Below are 15,211 nucleotides of genomic sequence, written 5' to 3' on the forward strand. Positions count from 1 at the left end.
AAAAAAAAATAAAAAAAAATAAATCGTGGCCACGAAATTGGTATTACGTGGACACAAAAGACTGATTCGTGGTCACGTAATACAAACTAATGTGTTTTCTTTAAATTTCCTGGACAGCTGGGTAAATAAATTTAACGCACCTTCGCGCCACCGCGCAAAACGTACACAGGAGCCGATACCTACTGTAGCTACGTATTTCTTTAAGGTGAGTGTCTTTTCCTATTCTGTTGTAGTCAACATCCGCATTTAGCTGTTGTTTTCCTTAGGACTATGTGACTTTTTAAATAAAGGGTTGCCTTTCTGCTTAGATCCGACTTATAAACGTTTTAGCCTCATCCTGTTACTACACGTTGTTTTCTTGTGCTAATATGCTAATATGGACCCGTAAACTCGTGTGTCAGTAGCAGCTGCATCCCTGCACCATCATCATCTGCATCAGCTTCATCATCTGCAGGGTGTAGGCATTCCACAAAGTAAGGTATGTTGGGCATAAAATCAGAATGTTCTGTGTTTCGTCTTTTAACCTGGCTAGATTGCCATGCTAATTTATGCTGCAAACCTCGTTTGGACTCGTCACAATCTGTTCATAGTTTAAGTATACAGCTTACGACATGATGTCATCGGTTGTAAAATGGTCTATGTACAGTATTTGCAGGTTGTTTTGTTCCTCAGACTGAACTATATAAACACTGTTGGGGCAAAATGTTTAAATCAGCTGCATGAAGATTAAAGCTTCAGAGCTCGACAATGTGCAGCTATCGCCCGCTTTTCGGGAGGTATCGTGACTAACTATTACTTTAACTTTCCTGTGGTTTAGAAGTCAACAATGGATGCTCGGCTGCGAGAATTTTTGATGGAGCGTAAACTTGAAGATGTGATCCAGAAACTTGAAGATGAGAATGTAAGCCACTGCATACTGTCTTTGCTTGTCTGGGTGTGCGCGCGTGAACAGATACATTAATGCACAATTTCAAATGCACACTCTAAAAAAAAAAGAAAAAAAATAATTTAAAAAAAAAAAAAAAAAAAAAAAAAATATATATATATATATATATATATATATATATATATATATATTCTTTGCATTTTTAATTAAAACAATTACATGAACTGTGTTTACAGAATTATTTAAAATAACTGGTTATTTAAACCCATAAGAACCCAGCACAAAATATATACACTTTCAGAAACCTTTTGCATCATTTTAGTTTATTATATGGTTAAACCAAACATATGGTACAAACTTTGCTCCATTCCACCTTAACACAATCTGATTCTTGCCTGCTTAATGGACACCGGATTAGATTATACTATAAGAATTTTGACAAAATAGATGGTAAATATCCCTAAGTAAATTACCTTTTTTTTTTTATTTCTGTTGAAGGGACAAATCAAGATGTCCACATTCAATAAACAAATAAATAAACAGAATTTCCTTACCATTTTTTTATGGGTTAGGTCCTTCAATAGGAAAAAAATTGCATCATTACCAACTGTAAATGTTATCTGATATTTTAAAGTAAAATAAAACAAAATTAATAAAACAAATTATGTGAATAACTACACCCTTACACCACCAACAGATATATGTTTAACTTCTTTAGATTTTCATGTGCGTTATATTGATGTTTTAATTGAATAAATGAATTACTCAATAAAAAATTATCTTTTGCATTTTTCAGATTGATGAAACCGTCATTCCATTAATGACAGACAGTGACCTGGCAAAGTACAGCACCCAAAGTTGGAGATAGAGTCTCCACTGTGGCCTCCTGCAGACAAGCAACACTGTCTCAAAAATCACCATCCAGGAAAGAATCCATTCTCTCAAGGCTACGACAAAGACTGTCTGGAGCTCAGGGGATGCCCCCCATAAAGAGATCGTCTAAGTGGGCTGAAAATACAAATGCTAAACGAAAAGTGAGACGAATTGAGGTTGACTGGATGGATTTTGATGAGGGGAATGAGAGGTACAAACAGGTGAAGTCTGTAAGTGGTGGGGGAACAAGGCATCTCTCTGTTGACAAAGACGAAACAGTGACAAATATCAAACTTATGGCGGAAAATCTTCTTTTCCCAAAAGGCCTTTCCTAAAAAAAACAAGTCTTTCACACTACTTAACTGATGTTGAGAGCTCACAGATACACGTTGATGAGTCCAATACCGTTGACGAGTTGTATAAGCAAAGCAAGGTAAAAATACTGCGACTATATCTGTGCACCAAAAAGAAAACAGGACAGCAGCCCTTAGGAGTGGAGGGTGATCGAGCAATAAGCCAGTCTACAGTGGTAGGTCTCACTAGCAATGAACAGAATCAGGCTGGTGAGGATCTACTAGTGGAAAACAGAAATCCAGAATCACCAAACCACTGTGGAATTAATGATGGAGCTCCCAGGAGTGGATATTTGGATCTAGATGATACATTGCCATGGGATGGTCTGCTAACTGTGGGCGATTCTGATGCAGTTGTTGTTAGAAGTGGGAATGGCAGACTGGATGGAGATGTGGTTGAACCGAACCTTGAAACACTCCTTCCAGAAAAAGAGTATGATGCACCTCATCAAACACTGGCTCTCTTACCAGGGCTTGCAGAGGAGGCCAATGTTCCAGACCAAGCACTTGCTGAACCACAATCTTATCCTGTAACGCTGATTGTAAGAAGAGGTCACTGTCTCACTGACTTGATCAGTGCCTTCAAGGACCCAAACATTCTTGCACCTGAGGTCAACATTAAAATGGAGAGCTTGAACAGGGGGAAGGAAGTGGTGTTTTGCGAGACTGCCTGACAGAATTTTGGATGGATTTCTATGACAGCTGCACACTGGGAGTTGAGGTGAAAGTCCCTTTCATCAGGCATGACTTTCAGTGTGAGGAATGGCAGGCTGTGGCTCGAGTGTTTGTAGTAGGGTGGAAACAAGCTGGTTACTTCCCCATGAAGCTTGCTATACCATTTCTGGAGGAAGTATTGTATGGTTCGATAACCAGTGGTCTCAAGGATTCCTTTTTGTTGTATGTATCACAAGAAGAAAGATCTGTCCTCATGAAGGCCTTGGAGGACTTTAATTCAGTGGACACAGATGAATTGCTGGACGTACTCGATGCACATGAATGCAAGCAAGTCCCTACAAAGGACACGCTGCTCCCTGTTTTGGCACAGATTGGACATAAAGTAATTGTTCAGGCCCCAATGTTTGTAATTAAGTGCTGGCGTCCTGTCGTAGGTTCTGTAGCTGGTTTACTATGACCAGAAGAACTGCATCATTTCATTGCACAAAAGAAGCCAACTGCAAAAACGGTGACGGGGCTTTTACACTTTCCACATGACATGACATCAGCCCAGTCAACAGTTTCACGCTACCTGAAAAGGTACATTGGGGAACTTGATTTCCATAATCTTCAGCTTGGACAAGGCCATACTAGTTGAGTTCATTGAAACCACAGATTTCCTCTGCAGACCACAATCCCACACATGTGGATGTGTACTAAAGCTACCCGTCGGTTACCACAGTTGTCCAGATTTTCGCAGTGAATTTAACAGCATTCTCACAAGCTCAATGTGGGTAATGGATGTGGTGTAAGTAACAAGGTAAAAGGATGTGATAGCTCCTTGTTACACTGGATGTACGTTTCTGTGCCTTTTCTATGTGCAGCATTTGATATGATCTACATTTAAAGAGGATGCTTTGTTCTTTCCCAAATATGTTTCATATTACATATTACAGTTGCTCATGGCAATCCCAGTGGAAACAAAAATGTGATTTGATTTTTAAAAGCTGTTTAAAAATAAATTAGCAATTCACAGAAGCTGTTTACATTTTAAAAAGTTTGACTAACATTATTTTGTAACTGTCGACATGAGGCTGGCCAACGGGAGGTTTGAAAACTGTTCATGTTATTCCATAAAAAATACCATATGTTCAGTTCTTACTATGGTGTAATTTGAAAGAACAGTAAAATCATTCGTTTGTACAAAATGTTGATGTCCTCTGTTACATATTTACACTTTAACATTTCTCATCACACCACCCACAGTTACACACCACTCTTTCGTGTTATATATGTACTGTGAGTTATGAAAGACACAGTTCTTTATAAAACATGGGATTATTTTAATCTCTTCCACAAAAGCAAAAACAGGCTCAAGAAACATCCAGAGCGTTGATGATACAGCTATTATATCAATACACTATGCAGAAGCCTATTTGGTATTCTTGTATAATTGATCATATCATTAGATATATCACTGCCAGTCTGTGTGGTTGCTGTCCAGGATGCTATTGTCCTTGTCAGAGATGGATGCATTTTTTGCTACCTTTTGGTGTGCCAATCAGAGATCAGTTTATTTTTGTTTGAACTTTATCCTAAAGCAAAATACCAAAAACAATCAAATTCATTTCCATGTTTCCATGCAGACATGACGTTTCATGTAGACATGATGTTTCCATGCAGACGTCATGTTTCCATGCAGACGTGACATTTCCGTGCAGACATGATGTTTCCATGCAGACGTGACGTTTCATGCAGACGTGACGTTTCCGTGCAGACGTGATGTTTCCATGCAGATGTGATGTCTCCATGCACACGTGACGTTTCCATGCAGACATGACGTTTCCATGGACACGTGATGTTTCCATGCAGACGTGACGTTTCCATGCACACGTGATGTTTCCATGCAGATGTGATGTCTCCATGCACACGTGACGTTTCCATGCAGACATGACGTTTCCATGGACACGTGATGTTTCCATGGACACGTGATGTTTCCATGCAGATGTGACATTTCCATGCACACGTGATGTTTCCATGCAGACGTGATGTCTCCATGCACACGTGACGTTTCCATGCAGACGTGATGTTTCCATGCAGACATGACGTTTCCATGGACACGTGATGTTTCCATGCAGATGTGACATTTCCATGCAGACGTGAGGTTTTCAGCCTCAGCTGTCAAATTCTGAGGTAAAATCATGTAAAATGAATGTATGAATTGATAAAGCAGCATAAAAAGCAACCAGGAGTGTGTAGAAATAACACATAGATCGGCAGTGACAAGCCTTTTCTCGTCTGCACATCATTCTCTCATGTCTGAAACACACACACACACACACACACACACACACTGTTTCCATGTTTCCACACGTCTTCCTGCTACTATCTACCTGCTGTCCTCACTGCAGCACCTCCACCTCAGCTGCATCCCAAACATCTTCTTGGCTTTATTCCAGCCATAGAGGATCATTATTTTCCTGCTTTTCTCATCACTTGTTGATCTTTGGCTGCTCCCGATTTGATGTTACCGTCAATTTAAGCTCTCTGATTGGTGGAAAGTCTGACAGGAAGTGTCTTCATCATCATGTCTAGGTGAAAATAGAGGTCTCTTAGCAACATGGTAATGATGGTGATGAAGATGTGATAAATAATGGTGTTATCATGGTTCATTGTGGATTTGCCATCTAGAGTCTCTGACTAAAGACTACATGTTGTGTCTGGATTGTAAACCTCCTGGATGGATAGAAAACTTCTGTAGATCACCTAAAGGTCTCAGATATCCATCACAATCTATCCAACAGAGTTACACACTATCGTTCCAGGGTTTCCCAAACATACATGCTGCTACTCCCCTTGCCCTCCACAATACAATTTCAAAATAAATAAATCGTTCCATTCATTCATAGCTCAGTGCCTCCCTCTCCTTCTGCATGCATAATTGATGCTGTCTCAAGCATAAAATCCAAATATTTGAAAAAAATCTTTATTAGTGTTATTAGTGATTTGCAGCTACTCAATATGGTGCATCACTGTTACATGCACACACACTGACAGCTGATTTGCCCGCTCTCAGAGTGAAGTTGGTGTTCACACACCAAGTGGACCAAACAGCAGCAGCGTGAACATACCATCAGAGCTGCAAGCATACACAGAAACCTTCCACCATGTCTTATATTCCTGCAAACAACAGATGCATGATGTGGCCAAAAAGTTCAGTACCAGAGGTCACCGCTAGGGGGCAGTACATGACACTAGGACCATTTTTTGTTTTCATCTGTCCTGTCCATCATCCTGACAGCAAAATAATGTTCTGTCTTCTCTTCCAGGAGGAGCCTTTTAGATATGAGGTTCATCTTGATTCTTACATTTTATTCTTTATTATTTATGTCATAACTGGGTTTTTTTTGTATCTTCTTATAACTGCTGGAAAGGACTGGAGGGAACGAGACAGTGGAGGAAAAAGATGAGAAGACCAAAGAAAAAGGAAAGAAAAAGAAAGGGTGGTGAGATTATAGAGTAACGAAAAGTGAAGAACGAGGCACAGAAACTGTCTCACCTCCTCAACAGACAAGCTGAACATCTTTTACACATTTAGAGAAGCAAGAAGTGTCTAAAACTTCAAGGAAAACACAACAAACTTCATCGGGAGGAAAAACCACGGATAACTACAAACACAGCAGCAACCAGTATATGTGCAGAGGTGTAGGTGTGTGTTGGCATGTGTGCATGTGTGTAGGGGTGTAGGTGTGTGTTGGCATGTGTGCATGTGTGTAGGGGTGTAGGTGTGTGTTGGCATGTGAACGTTTGATTGCTGAGCTTTGGGTTGTACCCGTGTGCATGGGTGTGTTTGACATATTAGGGGTGTGTTGTGTTAAGTGATCGTCCAAATCCAACCACGCCCCCTCCTGGGGTCAGGGGCGGACCAAGAGGGTCCTAAGTCCCAGGAAACCAGCAGCCCCACCAGGAACCAGCCCCCCATGCATGTGTCAGGGATGGAACCCAGAGCACTGCAAGCCCAAAAGCCACCCTCCAACCTGGAGGAGGCCCGGCCCAGCGGCCAGTCCAGACAGCCCCCCGCCACAGGCCAGTACCCACCCCAGCAAAATTCCCCAGAGACTGCAATGTCCCCAATGGGCCCCCCATCAGGCCACAGCCACATACCTCCCCCATTGCTAAATAATTACCACTTCATTTCATTTTTAGATGCACACTGGTGTTTGTTGTTTTTGACTTTCTACTCACCACCAGGTTTATGTAACATAATCCAGGTCTCTGCAGCGGGGACGGTTTCTGCTATGGGCGAGGTGGGCTTCCTTTAAGCAAAATCAGCAGATTTTTTTTTGCTTCTGGTCAGATCGGTTTGCAGACTCATCACATCTGCTGTTTTCTGTGTTTTAACATCCTGTTCATAAACTGGAAACAGTCTGGATAGAAAAAGATCAGCCATGCAGGCAGTTGGTGAGATGATGGTGTCGGCATGGCGACTTGGAGCAGTGGCTGGACCCCCGGGGGGGGGGGATCCCTAAACACGTTTTAGACCATTGTAAAATATTAAGTAAAGCCTTCATTTATTAAATAAATACGGATTTTTTGGGAGTTTGTCAGTGAACATGAACACTGTGTGTTTTTCTGCATGTCAGCAATAAGAACGGAGGGAGTCCGGCTCCTGTTTGAGATCCACTGCACTGTAAAATACAATCTGTTGGATTTACTTTAAAAAAAATCTGCATACTTGCATAAAAAAAGTTTTTGTTCATTTCAGGGATTTAAGTTCAACGAACTAAAATATTTTAGTTTGTGAAACTTTTCTGGACTTGAGGAGGTTGAAACCAGGCAGAGTGCCAACATTCAAAGACCCTGGTCGACTAGTCCAGAGTCCAGACCAGGATCCAGACCAGACTCCAGACTAGAAACCAGACCTGAGACAGACCAGAGTCCAGACTAGAAACCAGACCAGAGTCCAGACCAGAAACCAGACTAGAGTCCAGACCAGAGTCCAGACCAGAAACCAGACTAGAGTCCAGACTAGAGTCCAGACCAGAGTCCAGACCAGGATCCAGACCAGACTCCAGACTAGAAACCAGACCTGAGACAGACCAGAGTCCAGACTAGAAACCAGACCAGAGTCCAGACCAGAAACCAGACTAGAGTCCAGACTGGAGTCCATACCATAAAACCAGACTAGAATCCAGACCAGACTCCAGACCAAAATCTAGACCAGAATCCAGACTAGAAACCAGACCAGAATCCAAACAAGAAACCAGACCAGAGTCCAGGCCAGAATTCATACTAGAGTCCAGACCATAGTCCAGACGTGAAACCAGACCACAATCCAGACCAAAAACCAGACTAGAATCCAGACTAGAAACCAGACCAGAGTCCAGACCAGAAACCAGACCACAGTCCTGACCAGAAACCAGACCAGAATCCAATCAGAAACCTGACCTGTGTCCAGACTAGATTTCTGGCCAGAAACCAGACCAGAGCCCAGACCAGAATCCAGACCAGAGTCGGGACTAGAAACCAGACCAGATTCCAGACCAGAAACCAGACTCTGGTCTGGAGAAGCAGCATTTAGCTGCCAGTGGGGATCAAACTTCCACCATGTCGACACTTTTACATCCTAGTTAAAACATTTATTTTCTTGTGCGCCTGCATGAAATCACCTTGCTAACTTTATTCACCATAAATTATTTAAATTTTTATTTTATTTTAGTTTTTGCTATTTGTTGTCTTTTCTGCGTTTTTACACCATCTGTGATGTTTTCAGTATCTTTGAATAGTCTTGTAGACAAAAGGTGCAATATAAATAAACCACCGCAACATTGTAAAAATTGTGAATGATACACTGTGAAACAACATTTCTCACATCTCTCAGCCAGATGTACCAACAGCAATACACTAGACACAATGGTGAAACTATCTGGCTTTTATGTACATTTTGTTTAATGTCCAAACTGCTGGTATATGCCCTATGTGGGCCCCACATGGGCCCCAAGTGAGCGTGGGCCCCTGGGTCTGTGCCCATAATATCCATAGGATGATCCGGCCTTAGATACTTCCATCATTCTTCAGTCACTTTGCAGCACTACAGTTTGCTATTGCTGCTGGACTAAAGTACTTCCACTGACTAAAATGACTAATATCTTCTTAATGTGTTGATTTGCTTAAATTCTGTAAATTTTCCAAGAAACTCAAGAAAACCTGAGACAATGAGTAAAATGTCAGTACAGAATGAGATTATTTTCATATGTAATGAAACCATATTTAATTCCCAATTAAATACACAAGTTGGAACAGGATTTTATCACTGAACCGGATTTAAACTGACTGCCAGTCAGAGTTAAAAATAACAAATAATCACATAAGCAGGATTGTTCAGATTTTTTTTCTAATAGACTTAGACTTAGACAGACTTTATTCATCCACAAGGGAAATTCTGTTGTCACAGTAGCTCAGAACAGTCTGTCTAAAAGTCTGTCTAATAAATAAAAGGGTTTGTTTAAAAGTTAAGTTTAACACGTTCCTATTTGTGTGCTGAGCTAAGAGGATCAGTTCTCTTTTCTGGTGGTTTTTCCAGTCAGACCCACCATGAGGTCTCCGTCTTGAGTCGCATATTTATGCAAATTCAGAGCCTGCAGTGAAAGCAGTCTTACGGAAACGCGAGAGGCGGAGACATACCGGGAAAAGGGTGGGTATACCGGTGAACGACAGTTTCACTGACCAATCAGAACACTAGTTTCTGAGCTGTGACGCAGATCTATAAACCATCAGCAGCTGGCAGGTCCTCACAAAAAAGCGACTGAGCTCCATCCGGATAGTGTGAGATCTACGAAAAGACCGCAGCTTTGCAAAATTCTCTCCCCACTAGTTTTATTTGACTGGAAGTGGGTGGTTCTACCTAAGAACCAGTGACAAGGACCTGAGTCAGACGGGATATACGCCGAATAAAGCAAGTTAGACTTATTGTAAGATTCAAGCTTCAAGGAAGATGGTTTAAATAGATATTTAGGTAAGTAAAAAAGTTACGTTCACGTGGAAGCAGTGTAGTTGGCAGAATTAGCATGGTTAGCATACGTGGTAACAATGAGCTAATCACGTTCACATAATACTTTTTCCAGCCAACATAAGCTAACATTGCTGTGTTTATTTTTAGTGTAAATGTCTTATAAAGAGCCTAACTGGAAGTAAGATCAGAAAAATATACCAGTAAATAGACCGCTAGTGTTGTTGTTGTTATGTTGGGATAATAAGGTTTGTGTGCAGGGCCGGATTAAAAGTGCATGGGGCCCTAGGTCCCAGAGTGTTCCAGGGGAACCCTTCCCCACCGCGACATTGTGAAACTTGTGAATGTCACGCTGTGAAATGACATTTATCTGCCAATGGTACCAATAGCAACGCACTATTGGTAGTGTTGTAACTAACTGGCTTTTATGTACATTTAGTTTCATGTCCAAACTGCTGGTGTTTGCCCCAAGTGGGCATGGGCCCCTGGGCCTGTGCCCATAATTCTTATTGGATAATCCAATGTGTGTCTCATCCTTGTTTATTGACTTTGGTTCTGTTTCCATGTAGTCTCCATCATGGTGTCCGCCAGGCTGCTCCAGCTGGTCGGGGTCGCTTGCCTTGTCGCTGCCTTCCCTGCTGATGACGGTCAGTATCATCTGCAAACAGCTGCATGTGGGAAAAGAAAGTATCTTACACATCTAAACTTAACCTGGTCCTGAAAATCTAATTCAGTCTCAAAATATGACTTAAGATCAACAACACTTAAATTTGTTTAACATGAACAAAAGGTGTAGAGTTAGTCTGCACATGGAGAAAACTGTCTTTGCAGCTGTAGTTTATGTTTAGTAAATTTATGCAGGATTCCAGATCATCATTCCTCCACCACCGTGCTGACAGCCGCTTTGAGGTGTGTCTGTGGATTTTGGCCAAACATTTCCACTTTGGTTTGGTCTGTCCACTTGACACTGTGCCTCATTCACCAACCATTACCTGTGCTTTAAGTGGAACAAAATAAGTGCTGGTACTTCCTTAATGACTTGCTGTCAGTTTGTCATGCAAATATGGGACAAAAACATGGGTGATATTTATATGTAGATCTATAAATTGATCTGTAGATTAATAGTTTTATAGCACTGAAATGACAAAAAACAAACACAGCAAGTTCAAAATCAAATCCACATTTGCCAAATTCAAAGTACCAAGGAGACACTTTTATGAACTTCACGCCTCATTGCATGGACATTAAAAGTTACACTGAAAGTAAATACATAAACTAAAAGTTCATTAACCCTTTTATGCATAAATTAATTTAAAAAAAACAAAAAAAACAATGCAGCATTTTTCTCAACACAGTATTTTACCTCTACAAATATGCAATGACACTTTTCTTTGTTAATTAGTGATATTTAGTATTTTTTATGATTTATTTTAATGTACTCTACAAAATAGTAATTGAATAACATATAATCATAATTATATAATGTAAATCTGCTATAAAATAAAGCTGTATCATTTTCTTTTCCTATTTATCACAAAGGCAAAGTTGCTTAGTAACATTATGTTCAGTTGTATCATATATTTTTTTTATTCTCCAGTGAGTGGAAACGTATTAGATGACTCAATAACATCCACTGAAGTGGTTTATTTACAAAAAATACCATCTTCATACATGAATATCCAAGAAAAAAGCTTGTAAATAGGTGTCCACTACAGATCCACTATGCATGAAAGGGTTAGAGAAAAAAAAGTTCTACATTTAGACCTATTTAGCTTATTACCAGACTAATTTAACAGTGTAGTACTATTCCACTTTTCCTCTGTGAAATATGTTTTTCACAGCATCAGGCCTGGTCCATAACACTTAGTAATATTATCTTTAATCTAGAAATAATCTTCAAAAACTCAAAATACTGACCAGCCGTACACTTAGTCTGCAGCGTCTGACCTTCATGTCTGGTGTAGTAAATGACTGTTAGTAGTACCACTGTAGTAAATGACTGTTAAGTAGTACTACTGTAGTAAATGACTGTTAGTAGTACCACTGTAGTAAATGACTGTTAAGTAGTACTACTGTAGTAAATGACTGTTAAGTAGTACTACTGTAGTAAATGACTGTTAAGTAGTACTACTGTAGTAAATGACTGTTAGTAGTACTACTGTAGTAAATGACTGTTAGTAGTACTACTGTAGTAAATGACTGTTAGTAGTACTACTGTAGTAAATGACTGTTAAGTAGTACTACTGTAGTAAATGACTGTTAAGTAGTACTACTGTAGTAAATGACTGTTAGTAGTACTACTGTAGTAAATGACTGTTAGTAGTACTACTGTAGTAAATGACTGTTAGTAGTACTACTGTAGTAAATGACTGTTAAGTAGTACTACTGTAGTAAATGACTGTTAAGTAGTACTACTGTAGTAAATGACTGTTAAGTAGTACTACTGTAGTAAATGACTGTTAAGTAGTACTACTGTAGTAAATGACTGTTAGTAGTACCACTGTAGTAAATGACTGTTAAGTAGTACTACTGTAGTAAATGACTGTTAGTAGTACCACTGTAGTAAATGACTGTTAGTAGTACCACTGTAGTAAATGACTGTTAGTAGTACTACTGTAGTAAATGACTGTTGAGTAGTACTACTGTAGTAAATGACTGTTAAGTAGTACTACTGTAGTAAATGACTGTTAGTAGTACCACTGTAGTAAATGACTGTTAGTAGTACTACTGTAGTAAATGACTGTTAAGTAGTACTACTGTAGTAAATGACTGTTGAGTAGTACTACTGTAGTAAATGGCTGTTAAGTAGTACTACTGTAGTAAATGACTGTTAGTAGTACCACTGTAGTAAATGACTGTTAAGTAGTACTACTGTAGTAAATGACTGTTAAGTAGTACTACTGTAGTAAATGACTGTTAAGTAGTACTACTGTAGTAAATGACTGTTGAGTAGTACTACTGTAGTAAATGACTGTTAGTAGTACTACTGTAGTAAATGGCTGTTAAGTAGTACTACTGTAGTAAATGACTGTTAAGTAGTACTACTGTAGTAAATGACTGTTAAATAGTACTACTGTAGTAAATGACTGTTAAGTAGTACTACTGTAGTAAATGACTGTTGAGTAGTACTACTGTAGTAAATGACTGTTAAGTAGTACTACTGTAGTAAATGGCTGTTAAGTAGTACTACTGTAGTAAATGGCTGTTAAGTAGTACTACTGTAGTAAATGGCTGTTAAGTAGTACTACTGTAGTAAATGGCTGTTAAGTAGTACTACTGTAGTAAATGGCTGTTAAGTAGTACTACTGTAGTAAATGGCTGTTAAGTAGTACTACTGTAGTAAATGGCTGTTAAGTAGTACTACTGTAGTAAATGGCTGTTAAGTAGTACCACTGTAGTAAATGGCTGTTAAGTAGTACTACTGTAGTAAATGGCTGTTAAGTAGTACTACTGTAGTAAATGGCTGTTAAGTAGTACCACTGTAGTAAATGACTGTTAGTAGTACCACTGTAGTAAATGACTGTTAAGTAGTACTACTGTAGTAAATGACTGTTAAGTAGTACTACTGTAGTAAATGACTGTTAAGTAGTACTACTGTAGTAAATGACTGTTAGTAGTACCACTGTAGTAAATGACTGTTAAGTAGTACCACTGTAGTAAATGACTGTTAAGTAGTACTACTGTAGTAAATGACTGTTAGTAGTACCACTGTAGTAAATGACTGTTAAGTAGTACTACTGTAGTAAATGGCTGTTAAGTAGTACCACTGTAGTAAATGGCTGTTAAGTAGTACCACTGTAGTAAATGACTGTTAGTAGTACCACTGTAGTAAATGACTGTTAAGTAGTACTACTGTAGTAAATGACTGTTAAGTAGTACTACTGTAGTAAATGACTGTTAAGTAGTACTACTGTAGTAAATGACTGTTAGTAGTACCACTGTAGTAAATGACTGTTAAGTAGTACTACTGTAGTAAATGACTGTTAGTAGTACCACTGTAGTAAATGACTGTTAAGTAGTACTACTGTAGTAAATGACTGTTAAGTAGTACTACTGTAGTAAATGACTGTTAAGTAGTACTACTGTAGTAAATGACTGTTAAGTAGTACTACTGTAGTAAATGACTGTTAGTAGTACCACTGTAGTAAATGACTGTTAAGTAGTACCACTGTAGTAAATGACTGTTAAGTAGTACTACTGTAGTAAATGACTGTTAAGTAGTACTACTGTAGTAAATGACTGTTAGTAGTACCACTGTAGTAAATGACTGTTAAGTAGTACCACTGTAGTAAATGACTGTTAAGTAGTACTACTGTAGTAAATGACTGTTAAGTAGTACTACTGTAGTAAATGACTGTTAGTAGTACCACTGTAGTAAATGACTGTTAAGTAGTACTACTGTAGTAAATGACTGTTAAGTAGTACTACTGTAGTAAATGACTGTTAAGTAGTACTACTGTAGTAAATGACTGTTAGTAGTACCACTGTAGTAAATGACTGTTAAGTAGTACCACTGTAGTAAATGACTGTTAAGTAGTACTACTGTAGTAAATGACTGTTAAGTAGTACTACTGTAGTAAATGACTGTTAAGTAGTACTACTGTAGTAAATGACTGTTAAGTAGTACTTATGTAGTAAATGGCTGTTAAGTAGTACTACTGTAGTGTACTGTAGTACTTGAGACAGTTTAACACATTTCCGATCATAAAGGAGCATTTCGGCATTTTCTTTCCTGTCACTTTCTAATGACAAGAGTTTGCGTGGGGTATGAACAGTTTCACGCCAGGTCAAACATCTGCCTGGTGGTCCTCGCAGATCCACAAAACTATTATTCTATTTATCCTGACTTACTCATGGAACATGGAGTTTGTCTTTTTAGAGAGTTTTAGAGAGTTTTTTCTACTTGGAAATCCTTGTGACGTCCCGGGGGATAAGGTTCGGTGATTGGTTACCTTCTACTGGTTAACAAGGGCATGTACAAGTACATCAGGCGGGTGGAAAACGTGGGATAAAGTTGTATTTTGGTTTTTTTTTATTGAGTTCATATGAGCCTAATCCTTCTGTTTATGAGATGTTACAATGACGGTGAAAGCAGGTGCGGTGCGCACTCCCGATGTAGTGCAGTGGCGGGAGGCGGGGCTTAATGCGGAAGAGTCTCAATCCACTCGTTTTGCCCGCAGGCTGATCTGACAGCCTACGGAGAGGGTCGGTCTGAAGTAAATAAAGCCATTTGTGACAATAACTCGATCAATCCCAGCCCTTCTGGGCTCAGAAGTAAAAATAAATTTGCCTGAAATGCACATAATAGTTCCACTTTAACACCGACCCCCTAGTGGAGGAACTGATTTAACAACTTTACCAACGTAAGAAACACATGGAAGTATAAGAGCAGCGACGTATGAAAACGTTTGAAACTGACATTTACCTAGATAGGGA

At 39.3% G+C, this 15,211-nt stretch overlaps 1 protein-coding gene across 1 annotated transcript in view; it reads left to right on the plus strand.

Annotated features, from left to right (window-relative positions):
- Nucleotides 1-9,645: 9,645 nt before the first annotated feature.
- The window catches only part of il6st (interleukin 6 cytokine family signal transduce), a 28,688-nt gene continuing 23,122 nt past the window's right edge, over nucleotides 9,646-15,211 (plus strand). The window contains exons 1-2 of the mRNA XM_079256538.1: nucleotides 9,646-9,781; nucleotides 10,345-10,422. Coding sequence (XP_079112664.1) covers nucleotides 10,353-10,422 — 70 coding nt within the window. The 5' untranslated portion in view covers nucleotides 9,646-9,781; nucleotides 10,345-10,352. The remainder of the gene's footprint in view (nucleotides 9,782-10,344; nucleotides 10,423-15,211) is intronic.

The sequence above is a fragment of the Telmatherina bonti genome, assembly GCF_933228915.1.
Source record: "Telmatherina bonti genome assembly, chromosome: 17".
NCBI lineage: Eukaryota > Metazoa > Chordata > Actinopteri > Atheriniformes > Telmatherinidae > Telmatherina > Telmatherina bonti.